Raw genomic sequence first — 12,963 nt, 5'->3', positions numbered from 1 at the left:
CCGTCTTATGTTGTAAATAAATTAAAAATTAGCCATCACATTATTTTGTAAATACATAAAACCCTTACATTAATGGCCTTCAAACAGTCATAAATTAGCTTTACAATCATGGTACACGATCTGCATTAAAAATACAACAAAATGTGAGCAAATTTATAAAAATTTGCATTTTTTAAAAGGGTAATCCATTGAAAATATTTCCAAAAAAATGTGAGTTTTTTTTAATTTCTTAAAAACTTGGTATGCCATATATTTATAAATAATAAATTAATTTTACCTTGTTTTATACTTTATTTTGAAAACAGCTAACTTAAAAACCACAAATCCAGCTTTTTAAATTTTTAGGCGCCATCTTTGATTTGTGATTTGAATTTGAATGACCGCGTTGACATGTGAATGGCCAAACAAATTATGAGCAGCTGTTACAAGCGCGTTGCCAACTACTCGTATTAAATAAAAACACGTAACAAAATCGTTGGTTTATATAGAAACAAGTTGTCTTAATAGAAAACGTGGTTTTGGTGGGTTGTTTATCATCATAGGCTGACTTAAGCAGTATGTTATCAACTAATTATTAAATAATTAAATTAATCGATAAATAAGCGCGGCGGGTCAGCTGTCAACGCGGCAGTTGGCAACGCGGCCGACTGTCAAAGCAAACCGATTAAAAAAAAGTTGTCTCCGCATTAAGAGCTCACAGGAATATTTTCCAGCATTTCGGTAGGTTTTCGTCTAGTTTCGTGGCTTTTTGGGTCACCAAACTGAGTGGCAAGTGGCGCTTGAGTGGAGCAACTGCCTCCGGAACAGTCCACCAAGTGGTAACAATCGATATTGGGCCAATGCTGGCATCGAGCGTACCCTCCACTTATGTAATTTCTCTTGGCTCCCAACGATTGCAACTGAATTTTGGTTACTGTTACTCCATATCGCTGCAGAAAATATGATACGGGCACCGCTAGTCAAGGCGCTGGGCGCTCTGGGCTCGCCCACACATCAGATGGCCAGCCGGGCGGTGCGCACCAGCGCCATGGTGGCCCAGACACCGGCGAAGGCGCCCGAGAAGATCGAGGTCTTTGTGGATGACATTCCCGTGCAGGTGGCACCCGGCACCACCGTGCTGCAGGTATTGTCTTTGCCTTTCTTGCCCAACGAAGTCTCGAAATCTCCCTGTCCCTGTCCCTAATCCCATATTCCCTGCTCCATCCATTTCCATAGGCCGCTGCCCAGATCGGCGTGGAGATTCCCAGATTCTGCTACCACGAGCGACTGGCCGTCGCCGGCAACTGCAGGATGTGCCTCGTGGAGGTGGAGAAGAGTCCCAAGCCAGTGGCCGCCTGCGCCATGCCCGTGATGAAGGGCTGGCGCATCAAGACCAACTCCGATCTGACCCGCAAGGCGCGCGAGGGCGTCATGGAGTTCCTGCTGATGAACCATCCGCTTGACTGCCCCATCTGCGACCAGGGCGGCGAGTGCGACCTGCAGGATCAGGCCATGGCCTTCGGATCCGATCGCTCGCGCTTCACGGACATCAACTACACCGGCAAGCGGTAGGGAAAACGTTCTATGGAAGCTATAATGTCTATAGCCTTTCAAATGGCTTAAAACTGCCCAAACAAAGTTAAATATTGAGCTGAGAATCAAAGTAACTATCAAGTACACAGTCAAGTGGTAGGAAAAAGAGGGCTAAAGCTATTATGGCTACAGATCTTTAAAAGCTAAATCACTTCCCTTTTAAATTGCTTAAACCTGCCAAAGCAAAGTTAAATATTAAATAGTGTATCAATTTAAGTATCGCTTTGGCAAGAGATTATCATCATTGATATTTTCTGGTGGCTAAACCATTTTAAACCTGCTAGATAACTCATATATGTATGATAGACTGACTTGCATACAAAAGCCAAGCAAATAACCTTGGAAGTTTTAGTATTTAAACCTTTTAAACTAAACGCAAATTAGCCCCTCGCATTCCAGTAATTTATTATCATGTTACCCTTTGTTTATCACCGCAGAGCTGTTGAGGACAAGGACATCGGTCCGCTGGTCAAGACCATCATGACGCGCTGCATCCATTGCACCCGCTGCATCCGTTTCGCCTCCGAGATCGCCGGCGTGGATGACCTGGGCACCACCGGCCGCGGCAACGACATGCAGATCGGCACCTACGTGGAGAAGCTCTTCCTCACCGAGCTCTCCGGCAATGTGATCGACCTGTGCCCCGTGGGCGCGCTGACCAACAAGCCGTACAGCTTCGTGGCCCGTCCCTGGGAGATCCGCAAGGTGAGCAGCATCGATGTGCTGGACGCCGTGGGCAGCAACATCGTGGTCAGCACCCGCACCAACGAGGTGCTGCGCATCCTGCCGCGCGAGAACGAGGACGTCAACGAGGAGTGGCTGGCCGACAAGGGGCGCTTCGCCTGCGACGGCCTGAAGCGTCAGCGCCTGGTGGCGCCCATGGTGCGCATGCCCAACGGCGAACTGCAGGCCGTCGAGTGGGAGGGCGCCCTCATTGCCGTGGCCAAGGCCGTGAAGGCGGCCGGTGGCCAGATTGCCGGCATCTCCGGTCAGCTGGCCGATCTGGAGGCTCAGGTGGCCCTCAAGGATCTGCTGAATCGTCTGGGCAGCGAAGTGGTGGCCACCGAGCAGGGCTTCATCCAGGGCGGCACCGATTCGCGTGCCAACTACCTGCTGAACAGCACCATCGCCGGCTTGGAGGAGGCCGACGCCGTTCTCCTCGTGGGCACCAATCCCCGTTACGAGGCTCCGCTGGTCAACACCCGTCTGCGCAAGGCCTATGTCCACAACGAGCTGCAGATTGCCTCGATTGGACCCAAGATTGATCTTTCCTATGACCACGAGAACCTCGGCACCGATGCCGCCCTCGTCAAGGATGTCTGCTCCGGATCGCATGCCTTTTCCAAGGTTCTCGAGAAGGCCAAGAAGCCGGCCATCATCATCGGAGCCGATCTGCTGGAGCGTGCCGATGGCGCTGCCATCCATGCCACCGTGGCCGATTACTGCAAGAAGCTAAAGAAGCCGGTAAGTCGTCTGCTGCTCTGTTTCAACTGGTTGCTTGAATGCTTTGCCCAAATCCTTTGCTTGCAGAACTGGAATCCCTTCAATGTGCTGCAGACCAACGCCGCCCAGGTGGGCGCCCTCGATGTGGGCTACAAGGCGGGTGCACAGATCGCCGTAAAGTCGCAGCCCAAGGTGCTCTTCCTGCTGAACGCCGACGCCGGCAAGGTGACACGCGAGCAGCTGCCCAAGGACTGTTTCGTGGTCTACATCGGTTCGCACGGCGACAATGGGGCCTCGATTGCCGATGCCGTGCTGCCCGGCGCCGCCTACACAGAGAAGCAGGCCATCTACGTGAACACGGAGGGCAGGCCACAGCAGACGTTGCCGGGCGTTTCGCCACCGGGCATGGCCCGCGAGGACTGGAAGATCCTGCGCGCCCTCTCCGAGGTGGTGGGCAAGCCGCTGCCGTACGACAACCTGGACGAGCTGCGCAACCGTCTGGAGGATGTGGCGCCGCATCTAACGCGCCTGGGACAACTGGAGGCAGCCGGCGAGGCTGGCGTAGCGGGTGCTATCGTAGGTTACTCATTCTCGAATCTTACATACTGTAATGTTAATGCCACCGCATCCTATATGCTTGCAGAGCAAATCCATCGGCGGCGGCGGACCCATTGATCTGAAGCTGAAGGAGCTGCGCGACTACTTCATGACCGATGCCATTTCGCGCGCCTCGCCCACCATGGCCAAGTGCATATCGGCGGTCAACAAGCAGCAGCGGGAGAACGAGGCCAAGCAGAGCGTGGCCATCTAGGCGATCTAAACTAATGAATAATTAATGTTTTTTTTTTCTAACTCTGCTCTTTGACCTTTTGCCCCGCCCCGCCACGCCACACGACGCCACGCCCCCAAATACTAACGGACACAAAGACAGCAGGAGGAGCCGCAGGATGAGCCAGCGCAGGAGCGGATTGGGGAGCAGATGGGATCGGCTCCAGCGCTTGGGGGGCAGTTGTAAATGAAAAAGTCTTTCAAGTTGTTCGAAACAAAGGAGTTATTCAATACGAGAAATAGGAAAACCAAAATAAAAATGTAATAGAAAATATCAATCGACATTTCTCACTGGCTTGGGAGTTAAACATAGCACATACATATAAGCATAAATCTACATTTTATCGCCATCTCGCTTTGTTTCATGTTGAAGATAATGTTCTAATATTTATAAATGGCTTTTAATGCCTAAATAATATTCTACAGCTCGTTAATTGTACTCTTGCCTTGTCTTTATATTTCCAATATTATTATTGTTTATTGTTTGCCAAACATGCCATATTTAAACCGCCTTTTCAATGTTTAGTTAACGATTTCTATTTATGTAATTATAGCATCAAACAATGACTCATCTAATCCGCCTTTTCAATGTCTCACTTATTTTTAATTCGATTTTCTAGACGTAGGCTCATTAATGTTATAAATATGCGTTAGATTGTGTGAAACATTTGTGTTTGTGGTTACACTGTAATTGTTTATTACCTTTTACCACGCACTGCCTCGAATTTGTTCCTTTTGAAAAGAACCTTGAAGTTTGCCCCATTTATTGTGTATTTCTGCAGGGTGCCATTATTGTCAGGTGATTAATAGCCTCCTGGGTTTCCAAGTATCGAAACTGCATATAGAATTAGTCTATAATTGGCTAAATGGCTCACAACTTTTACAGTTTACAAGACTAAATTGGATATTGGCCGCAAAAGCGATTCAGTTTAGAGCCACGTCAATCTGCAATTACAATTTGCATGGCTAATGATTGCATTTCAAATGGTTTCAAATTAGAACTTCTCAAGGTAAAAGGTTCACTAAATCCATAATTAATAATCCACGAGTCATAGTGGTCATAAAGATTTAAGACTTATCAAAAATCTAGTACAAAAACACAGTTTTGTGGGTGAAAAATTATATTTTTCAACCATACGTTTAGGGGGGGATTGTATTTCATGGTTACTTTCATAGGTTTCTAAACAAATTCAAAATTTTGAGTGCATGTCGGCGGCGCAGCAGTCGTGGGATGAGGATGCTGGGACTGGCTAAGCGGGCAAATCAACTGGAGTTCCACTGGAGTTCCACTGGACTCATCGCTTGCTAATTGTGTTAATGTTAATTGTGGAAACTGAAACGGAACTGCTTGCACTCTTCGATCGCTGGGCCGCGGCAACAACAGCCATTCATTGGATTGGAGGATGGAGGGTGGTGGAGCGGAGCGGAGCGCGGGTGTACGAACGAAGGCGTCTCCCAGGCGGCTGCTAAGGATCGCAATCCCGCTTAGCTGCAGCAACTGGCCGGTGTGGGGTCCAGTCCCGATCGCTTGGTGATGCTCAGCCGGGTGAACTCCTCGGCGGTGGTTGGGTGAATGCCCACCGTGTTCATCAGCGTGTTGACGGTCAGGCCGGACTTCAGTGCGGCAGCGAAGCCCTGGATCACCTCACCGGCCACTGGTCCCAGATAGTGCAGTCCGTAGACCCGCTGGTCGCCATGGCGCTCGGCCACCGCCTTCAAGTAGCAATAGCGCACGCTCTTCTGTGGGATGAAGAACTCCGTGGGCTTGTAGTAGCCGTGGAAGACCTCCACCTCGTCCTCGCCGTACTGCTTCACGGCCTCCTCCTCGCTGAGGCCCACGCAGGCGTACTCCAGGGGCGTAAAGACGGTGGTGGCCACATCGCTGTAGTCCATGCGCTGGGTGGCTCCGCCGTAGAGGCGACGGGCCAGCAGACGACCGGCTAGAATGGCCACGGGCGTCAGCTCTGGTTTGCCGTAGATGATGTCACCGACGGCATAGATGTTCGGCACATTGGTGGCCTCCTGCGAGTCCACTGGAATCTTGTCCTTCTGCACACTGACGCCGGCATTGGACAGGTTGAGGTCCTCCACCAGACCCTTGCGGCCGATGGCCCACAGCACGGTGTCGAAGAGCTCCTCGGCCTCCTCGCCGGTCTCGGTGTTCTTGTACTTGACCAGCAGCTTGCCATCGTCCTGCTTCTCAACGGACAGCGGCACCGATTTGCGCAGGAAGGGTATGCCGCGCTCCTCCATCGAGGAGGCCACCAGCTCGGCCATCTGCTGGTCAAAGCCGCGCAGCACAATCGAACGCACCATCACGGTGGGCTCGTAGCCGAGACCCTTCAGGAATCCGGCGCACTCCAGTCCAATATCTAAATGGGGGGATGAAAGGATAAAAGGTTACAATTAGTTGTCCTCCAACTGGCAAAGTAATGCCACTTACAGCCAGCTCCCACAACCAAGGTCTTGCCGGGCTCGCGGTCCAAACTGAACAGATCATCGCTGGTGATGCCGTGCTCCACGGCTCCGGGAATGTCCGGATAGCGGGGACGGCCGCCCACGGCAATGACAAAGTTCTGGGCGGTGATTGTGCGCTCGCTGCTCTTCAGCTTGGCCAGCATGGTGTGCGCGTCCACAAAGGAGCCCAGTCCGTTGATGTACTCCACTTTCCTGGGGGCGCAAAAGAAAAAAACAAACCATTAATGGGAGCTCTTGAGCGGGGGGGCTATAGCTATAGCCACACTTACTTGTCGCGCAGATCCACACGGGTCACCCAGTTGACGGACTTGATGTGATTCTGGACGGACTGCACCAGCTTGCTCCAGTCCGGCTTGATCTTGTCGTCCACGTTCCAGCCGTAGGCGGCTGCCTCATGGACAGCCTCGCCCAACAGCGAGGCCTGGTGCATCAGCTTCTTGGGGATGCAGCCCACGTTGACGCAGGTGCCGCCAACGCCCCACTTGGTGCCCAGCGTGGGCGTGGGCTTCACAAAGTCCAGGCAGGCGACACGGGCGCCATTGAGCACTGCCTCCTTGGCGCAGGCCAGGCCAGCTGATCCGCCGCCAATCACAACTAGGTCGTAGTCGTAGGTTCCTGCAAAAATATATGGTACAAGGATTTTGGATGAGTAAATCATATTAATATTTAATGCAATCCGCCTTTATTTTTTTGCAAATCTTGAGAAACAATCGCCAAAATGGCTAGTCATAATAACTTGACCTTTTAAGTGACTAATCATCCCTTATCACTCGAAATAAATAGAAATAATGTTGCTATTTTCTTGACGTTCGCCGTATTTAGTATCTAGTTTAGTTTTAAGCTCTGATGACTGATAACTGATAGGTAATGATATCAAAAGGTAATGTTGTTCAACTTGATAAAGTTTGTTGCTCTTTAAGTACTATCTTCCCCAGTTGCTATCCCTTAAGCATAATCCATGCCCCTGCCTTTGGCCAACTCCTCGCGCAGTCGAATGTCCAGATAGGCGGATCGGTAGATGCTCCTCCGGTGGCGCGGTTCACCCTCCACCAGCTGGGAAACGGGCACGAACTCGAACAGATGCATCCAGACCGAAATGGGAACCAAGACTGTTTGGTGTTTGGCCAATCTGCACCTTGCAATCTGAACCTGGGCCTCCTTCGTTCCTTACAGCTTTCAACTTTCAGCTTTCAGCCGCCACACAGGAAGCTCCTTTTGTAGATGCCAGGTGGCGATTGCGATTGCCGATAGCGGTGCCACTGGGTCAGAGAGTTCAAATCAAACTGGAGCAATCATCTGGCGACATGGCCACCGAACACGCCCCGTGCCCCATGCCCCATGCCCCACGCCCCCCCGTCAACCCACGCCAACAAGCCATTGCTTTGACCTGCTGGATTTTTACCATGGTTACGCCCCAAAACTAGTTGGCAACAACACTGCGGCTTATCGGCTAGAACCACGCCCCCCTCCTGCCCCTTAGCCCTCCTCCCACCCAGAAATCGGAGAAATCGGGTAATCGTGCGATATAAACAATTGTCGTCACGCTGCAATTAATTGCGGAATTAAATGACGATGACGGGCGATGATGATGCAAGTGTCGAAGATGTTTGTTTGCCCAGCAGAGATACAGATACAGATAGAGATAGAGATAGAGATAGGTATAGAGATACGGATTCAGATATGGTGAAATCATCATGGGTGCATGGGCACCCAATAAAGCGATTCTCGAACATTCCGCAAAGGGTTGTCCAAAAGCATCTAATGAAACTAACAAATCTATCATACCATACCATATGCATATGATGAGGTATTTTTTTTTTTAAGAAACAAAAGCTCTGACATGATTATGGATTGGCTAATTATTCATACAACAGGGAAACTTGATCTTGCGCTGTTGAAATGTATAGAAATCTATGCCCACCCAATGGATATGTTTATTTGCACATTCATAAATATAAGACTATGGTGGTTAACAAATAAAGCTACTGTTTTTTATAAGGAAATATTGTTCTATTTGAAGAGCTGAAGTGGCGTAGAAAGCATCAAGTTATTTTGAAAAATTATAGTTTAATTAAATATTAAAAATAATTAGTATATGGTTAATCTCTAAATTTTGAAAAGTGACTAATGGGTTTTATGAATTTTTTTATGCAAAGAAAAAAAAAAAACAGGAAATATGAAATATATATGAATCAGAACTTTGTTGACCATTATACTTAGAAGATGCACCCCTTTTAGCGCCCACGACCAGAGCACAAATCATGTACTTAAGCATGATAAGGGCGAGTGCTATGAATGCGACCCCGACTGTAATTCCAGTTGGACTGGGTGCGATGGCGATGGCGATTGACGATGACGTTGCAAATGTGAAGTAAATGCCGGCATTAAACCTTTGCGAATACGTGCGGCTGGCAGAAACCCGATAAGTCAAGGGAGCCAAGTAATAGTTATTGCATAATAATGGCGTCGGGTTAACACAAGAAGCCCACAAAAACAGCAAATCACACCGCACACTTGTGGAAACCCGACGACTATCGACCGCCGCGTTGCCAATCCGGATCGGTGGCAATCGATATCGGCTCACCTGCTTTGGTCCTCATCTTCCGCACCGGTTGTTCGTACATGGCCGCCCGGTCGCAGTGAGGATGCTGGAAGGGGATCGCACCGCCCGCCCCCGCCGTTCCAGCTGATCCCGACGACCCTGAACTTCCAGAACTGTCGCGGGATCCTCGCACTCCCGAACTCATGTTTCGTTGGGTGCTGGAACTACTGGAACAACTACTGAGGCGGCACTTGTTTTGTAGAATGCCAGACGTAAATATCGTTGAGCACTGCCGCACGAACGTAACGGAGAGTCTCGAGTTGCACAAGTTCATCTTGGCGGCTCCCCTTCACTACCTCACTACTCACTACCCCTTTCCAACAATTGGAAATTGGCTGGAAAAAACTTTCGCGAAAGGGCACAAAAAAAAAGACGGAGGAACACAACACAAACACGTCGCTGGTCTTTGCGGGAATGCTGCGAATGCGGTGGGCAGGCAGACGCGCCGATAAACGGCTACGTAACATAAGCAGAGAGAAAAGATAGCGGCGCAGATGCGAAGGCAGGGCTAAAGAGAAATGGCAAAGGAGTCGGAATGGGAATTGTAAAATGCCAATTGGGAAGGCCATAGTTGTTCCGCACAGAGTCCAATTAGAATTTTCGAAACGTTTCTAATTGAACGCACGTTTGGCAATGCGCAGTATCGATAACTAACGGATGGTTGGCAACACTGCCAGACAGCCGGCCGTCAAATTATTTCTACGCCTGATTCGTTTCTACTTCTACGCTTGTGTTACGGCAATAAATTCGGTTGATAAGCACGGAGAGATCTGGTGAAATCCACAAACGGAACAGTCCAATACCGCCCTTTATTGCACCCTTTTATCTCAAGTGCGCGATTAGATTTTGACCGCGAGTCGTTTTCACGAAGTATCTTATGCCGCAGAAAAAAAAAACATGAACTCCATCCTAATAACCGGCTGCAATCGAGGACTGGGCCTGGGACTGGTGAAGGCCCTGATGAATCTTCCTCAGCCGCCGCAGCATCTGTTCACCACTTGCCGGAATCGCGGACAAGCCAAGGTAAGGGGTTCGTACTTGGTCCAGTAACCAGTAACAGTAAGTTAGGTGACTCACATTCCCCCAGAAACTACGCGAACAATCCGCTAGCATAAAGTTCGCTATAACTAATAAGTCACAATTCGCCCCGCCATTTCCCGCGTCCGATCCCAAAAACTCACCTTGCACGGGCGCCATTGTCTGTGGTTCTAGTGGCAGTCTCTCCAGGTAAATTATTCCGAAAACAAGGACTAGCAGTGGATAGGTAATGTGCGGCAACGCGGAAGTGGAAAAGCGGTTGCTGCGGTTTCAACTGTGTTTTTAAGCGGCTCGCGAAAGCACGAAACGAATAGGTGAAGATAGCTTTTACATTAGCTTTTGTAGAGATGGAGAAACGTCGATGCCGACATCGATGTCGACATCGATGTCAGCGATGTTTTCAAAACATCAGTCTTATCGATGTTGTTATCGAAAAATTCAAAATTATCTTTCTGTTAGTTCGACGTTTCGCTAACATTTCTCTGTTAGTCGACGTTTCGCTAAAATTTCACTGCAAAACACAACAAACACACCGCAAGCGCGCAAATTCACCGCTAGAGGTGGAGAAACATCGATGTCACCGATGTTTGGCGGGGCAATACTGATAGCTAACGATATTTCATCAGTGCCACCACTACAACTGCTGATTTGTAGGAGGGCGCCTTTTTTTTTTGCTTTTAAAATCAAAAACCAAAAACTATCAGTCGCTGTTAATCGATGTTTAACCTCTTGCTATTTTATTTCACCCACAGGAACTGGAGGATCTGGCCAAGCAGCACTCCAACATTCACATCTTGGAGATTGGTAATTGTTCTTTTGATCCATCAACCGCTTTTATAACTACATAGTTAACTCCGCAGATCTGAGGAACTTTGAGGCCTATGACAAGCTAGTCGCCGACATTGAGGGCGTGACCAAGGACAAGGGACTCAATGTGCTCTTCAACAACGCGGGCATAGCGCCCAAGTCGACGAGGATAACGGCCACTCGATCGCAGGATCTGCTGGACGCACTGCAGACCAACACGGTGGTGCCCATTATGCTGGCCAAGGCCTGCCTGCCGCTCCTCAAAAAGGCGGCCAAGACGAACGAGGCGCTGCCGATGGGCGTGGCCCGTGCCGCCATTATAAACATGTCCTCGATCCTGGGTTCGATTGAGGGCAACAAGGATGGCGGCATGTATGCGTACCGCACCTCCAAGTCGGCCCTGAATGCGGCCACCAAGTCACTGAGCATCGATCTGTATCCGCAGCGCATCATGTGCGTCAGTCTGCATCCCGGATGGGTGAAGACCGAGATGGGTGGCAGCAACGCCCCCTTGGACGTGCCCACCAGCACGGGTCAGATCGTGGAGACGATCGGGAAGCTGGGCGAGAAGCAGAACGGTGGATTCGTCAGCTACGATGGCTCACCGTTGCCCTGGTAAAGGATGTCAGACCCCATTTAACTGCATTCTGTTCCGTTTGTTTGTTAATTGTTGTTAAATAAATTGAGTGCCTCAATAGAATATGTGCTATTATTTATACTAAATTAAATTAAAGTGCTTTAAATTAAGATTAAACATACCTTTCTCCCCTCATAGCTGCGAATTTTAGGCTTCTTCATTTTTCCAAAGGATTTCAAGTTTAAAATGATAAATATAAAAAAATTACAAAAGTTCAAATACTCCTAACTTTAAAAGGGGAAGTTTTGGTCTTCAATGACCTATTATAAACAAATTTAACGTAAAAAATTTTTAAGAATTCACAAAGTATGATATTCCCCAATTTATACGAAAGTTCTCAAGTTTTGGGGTCTCCAGCAGCCCCATCGATCAGCATTTGTATTTCGTGAGGTGTCTTAAGTGGATAACATAGAAAAATATTGGCTTCCAGGCCGCCCGAGAGAACACAGTGATTTGCAGTTCCTTAATCTATGTACATACATATGTATGCCCGTCATGTGGGGCTATATAGTACGTGCTATTTCTGCCGCGGCGGCACCATGGCCACCGGAACCTTGGAGGGATCAATGCCGATGGCTTGGGCCAAGGGTGGCAACCGCAAGGGATTGGCATTGGATCCTCCGAATCCGGCCGCATCCGCTGTTCCGCCAGCCATGCTATTGGGATCGGGATAGGGAATCTGGCGCTGGGGCGGCACCATGGCCACGGGACGTGGTGAGGTCGTGGCTTCCGTGAGTGGAGCCACCAGGCCGCCGGACAGTCCGGACAACCCGTCCAGCGGGTGGGCCACGCGCTTCCGGAGGTCGAGGCGTGGCCGGCGGTTGTTCGCGTTGTTGGTCAGGGCATCCGCCGAGATTGGTGGCGGATCGTTCCAGCCGGGTGTCAGTGAGCCTGTCGAGAGGAAGGGTGCCGAGCGTTAGACATCATCACTTGGCCCAAGAACCAGGATAAGCTCACCTGGAAAGGCGCCCGATGGCGCTATGTTTTGCCCCGTTGGCGGTGGAGGAGGTGCAGCCGTCTGCTGTGGTGGTGGCTGCTGATTGCTGGTCGGCGGTGGCGGTGGTGGTGCCATGATGGCTTCTCTATCCTGATCCGGTGGCTCCTTTTGCTCCTCCGCGCGATCCTGGCCAGAAATTCATGCAAGTTTAGTATGCCCGTAGTTGTTTACGCTTTGTGACCAGTGTTGGGAAGTAGCTAAATAAGTGAACCTAAATAATTGTACCCAGTTACGTGCCTAGTTAAATCTTGGTACTACTTTTCACCCTACCCAGGTACAACAAAGTATCTAATTAAAAGTAAGCATAAACTTGAGTATTTAAAATTATAACAAAAATGTTTTAAATTGACTTTAAATTAGTTTAATACTTAAGATATAAAAATACAATAGCGTATTGAATGAGTTGATGTTTCATATTTAGCTATTTTTAAGTATTTCAATTAGTAATATAATAATATAACAAAAAGACTCTTCAGAAATAATTTTGTTTGAAAAATCGCAAAAAACTCCAAAAACACATTAAAAACGTGGTTTTTGTGTCAAAACTCTGGGAAATAATGG

At 49.0% G+C, this 12,963-nt stretch overlaps 4 protein-coding genes across 7 annotated transcripts; 2 read left to right on the top strand and 2 right to left on the bottom strand.

Moving 5' to 3' along the window:
- The first annotated feature begins 624 nt into the window (after positions 1 to 624).
- LOC108136492 (NADH-ubiquinone oxidoreductase 75 kDa subunit, mitochondrial) lies at positions 625 to 4,121 on the top strand. The gene is made up of 6 exons (XM_017257710.2): positions 625 to 720; positions 936 to 1,123; positions 1,216 to 1,547; positions 2,010 to 3,036; positions 3,103 to 3,591; positions 3,659 to 4,121. Exons 2-6 carry the CDS (start codon positions 941 to 943, stop codon positions 3,824 to 3,826), a joined length of 2,199 nt encoding a protein of 732 aa, XP_017113199.1. The 5' UTR covers positions 625 to 720; positions 936 to 940; the 3' UTR covers positions 3,827 to 4,121.
- An 825-nt stretch (positions 4,122 to 4,946) lies between these two features.
- LOC108136493 (thioredoxin reductase 1, mitochondrial) lies at positions 4,947 to 10,298 on the bottom strand. 4 transcript variants are annotated; one of them, XM_017257714.2, is made up of 4 exons: positions 10,105 to 10,298; positions 6,591 to 6,936; positions 6,287 to 6,513; positions 4,947 to 6,215 (listed from the first exon to the last, which is right to left on the bottom strand). In XM_017257714.2, exons 1-4 carry the CDS (start codon positions 10,118 to 10,120, stop codon positions 5,329 to 5,331), a joined length of 1,476 nt encoding a protein of 491 aa, XP_017113203.1. In that variant the 5' UTR covers positions 10,121 to 10,298; the 3' UTR covers positions 4,947 to 5,328. The 4 variants fall into 4 exon arrangements, with proteins under 4 accessions (XP_017113203.1, XP_017113200.1, XP_017113201.1 ...); XM_017257711.2 differs by lacking the exon at positions 10,105 to 10,298 and adding an exon at positions 8,906 to 9,341; XM_017257712.2 differs by lacking the exon at positions 10,105 to 10,298 and adding an exon at positions 8,530 to 8,611.
- On the top strand, positions 9,509 to 11,468 carry LOC108136495 (C-factor). Its single transcript, XM_017257715.2, has 3 exons — positions 9,509 to 9,946; positions 10,714 to 10,765; positions 10,822 to 11,468. The coding sequence occupies exons 1-3, from the start codon at positions 9,821 to 9,823 to the stop codon at positions 11,385 to 11,387; spliced, it is 744 nt and encodes a 247-aa protein (XP_017113204.1). The 5' UTR covers positions 9,509 to 9,820; the 3' UTR covers positions 11,388 to 11,468.
- A 274-nt stretch (positions 11,469 to 11,742) lies between these two features.
- LOC108136497 (circumsporozoite protein) lies at positions 11,743 to 12,597 on the bottom strand. Its single transcript, XM_017257717.2, has 2 exons — positions 12,363 to 12,597; positions 11,743 to 12,296 (listed from the first exon to the last, which is right to left on the bottom strand). Exons 1-2 carry the CDS (start codon positions 12,475 to 12,477, stop codon positions 11,923 to 11,925), a joined length of 489 nt encoding a protein of 162 aa, XP_017113206.1. The 5' UTR covers positions 12,478 to 12,597; the 3' UTR covers positions 11,743 to 11,922.
- Positions 12,598 to 12,963: the final 366 nt, after the last annotated feature.

This window comes from Drosophila elegans, unplaced genomic scaffold (genome assembly GCF_018152505.1).
Source record: "Drosophila elegans isolate 14027-0461.03 unplaced genomic scaffold, ASM1815250v1 contig_149, whole genome shotgun sequence".
Taxonomy (NCBI): Eukaryota; Metazoa; Arthropoda; class Insecta; order Diptera; family Drosophilidae; genus Drosophila; species Drosophila elegans.
Note: the sequence above shows the minus strand (reverse complement) of the source record. Positions and strands in the feature narration are given on the sequence as shown.

Excerpts from the sequence above, each read along its gene's own strand:
- LOC108136492 (XM_017257710.2), top strand. The coding sequence starts at position 941 with ATGATACGGGCACCGCTAGTCAAGGCGCTGGGCGCTCTGGGCTCGCCC. Across the intron at positions 1,548-2,009 it reads ATCAACTACACCGGCAAGCG|AGCTGTTGAGGACAAGGACA; the intron begins GTAGGGAAAACG and ends TTATCACCGCAG. Across the intron at positions 3,592-3,658 it reads CTGGCGTAGCGGGTGCTATC|AGCAAATCCATCGGCGGCGG; the intron begins GTAGGTTACTCA and ends ATATGCTTGCAG.
- LOC108136493 (XM_017257711.2), bottom strand. The coding sequence starts at position 9,197 with ATGAACTTGTGCAACTCGAGACTCTCCGTTACGTTCGTGCGGCAGTGC. Across the intron at positions 6,514-6,590 it reads CGTGTGGATCTGCGCGACAA|GAAAGTGGAGTACATCAACG; the intron begins GTAAGTGTGGCT and ends TTGCGCCCCCAG. Across the intron at positions 6,216-6,286 it reads CTTGGTTGTGGGAGCTGGCT|ATATTGGACTGGAGTGCGCC; the intron begins GTAAGTGGCATT and ends CCCCCCATTTAG.
- LOC108136495 (XM_017257715.2), top strand. The coding sequence starts at position 9,821 with ATGAACTCCATCCTAATAACCGGCTGCAATCGAGGACTGGGCCTGGGA. Across the intron at positions 9,947-10,713 it reads GGAATCGCGGACAAGCCAAG|GAACTGGAGGATCTGGCCAA; the intron begins GTAAGGGGTTCG and ends TTTCACCCACAG. Across the intron at positions 10,766-10,821 it reads CATTCACATCTTGGAGATTG|ATCTGAGGAACTTTGAGGCC; the intron begins GTAATTGTTCTT and ends TTAACTCCGCAG.
- LOC108136497 (XM_017257717.2), bottom strand. The coding sequence starts at position 12,477 with ATGGCACCACCACCGCCACCGCCGACCAGCAATCAGCAGCCACCACCA. Across the intron at positions 12,297-12,362 it reads GCCATCGGGCGCCTTTCCAG|GCTCACTGACACCCGGCTGG; the intron begins GTGAGCTTATCC and ends TCCTCTCGACAG.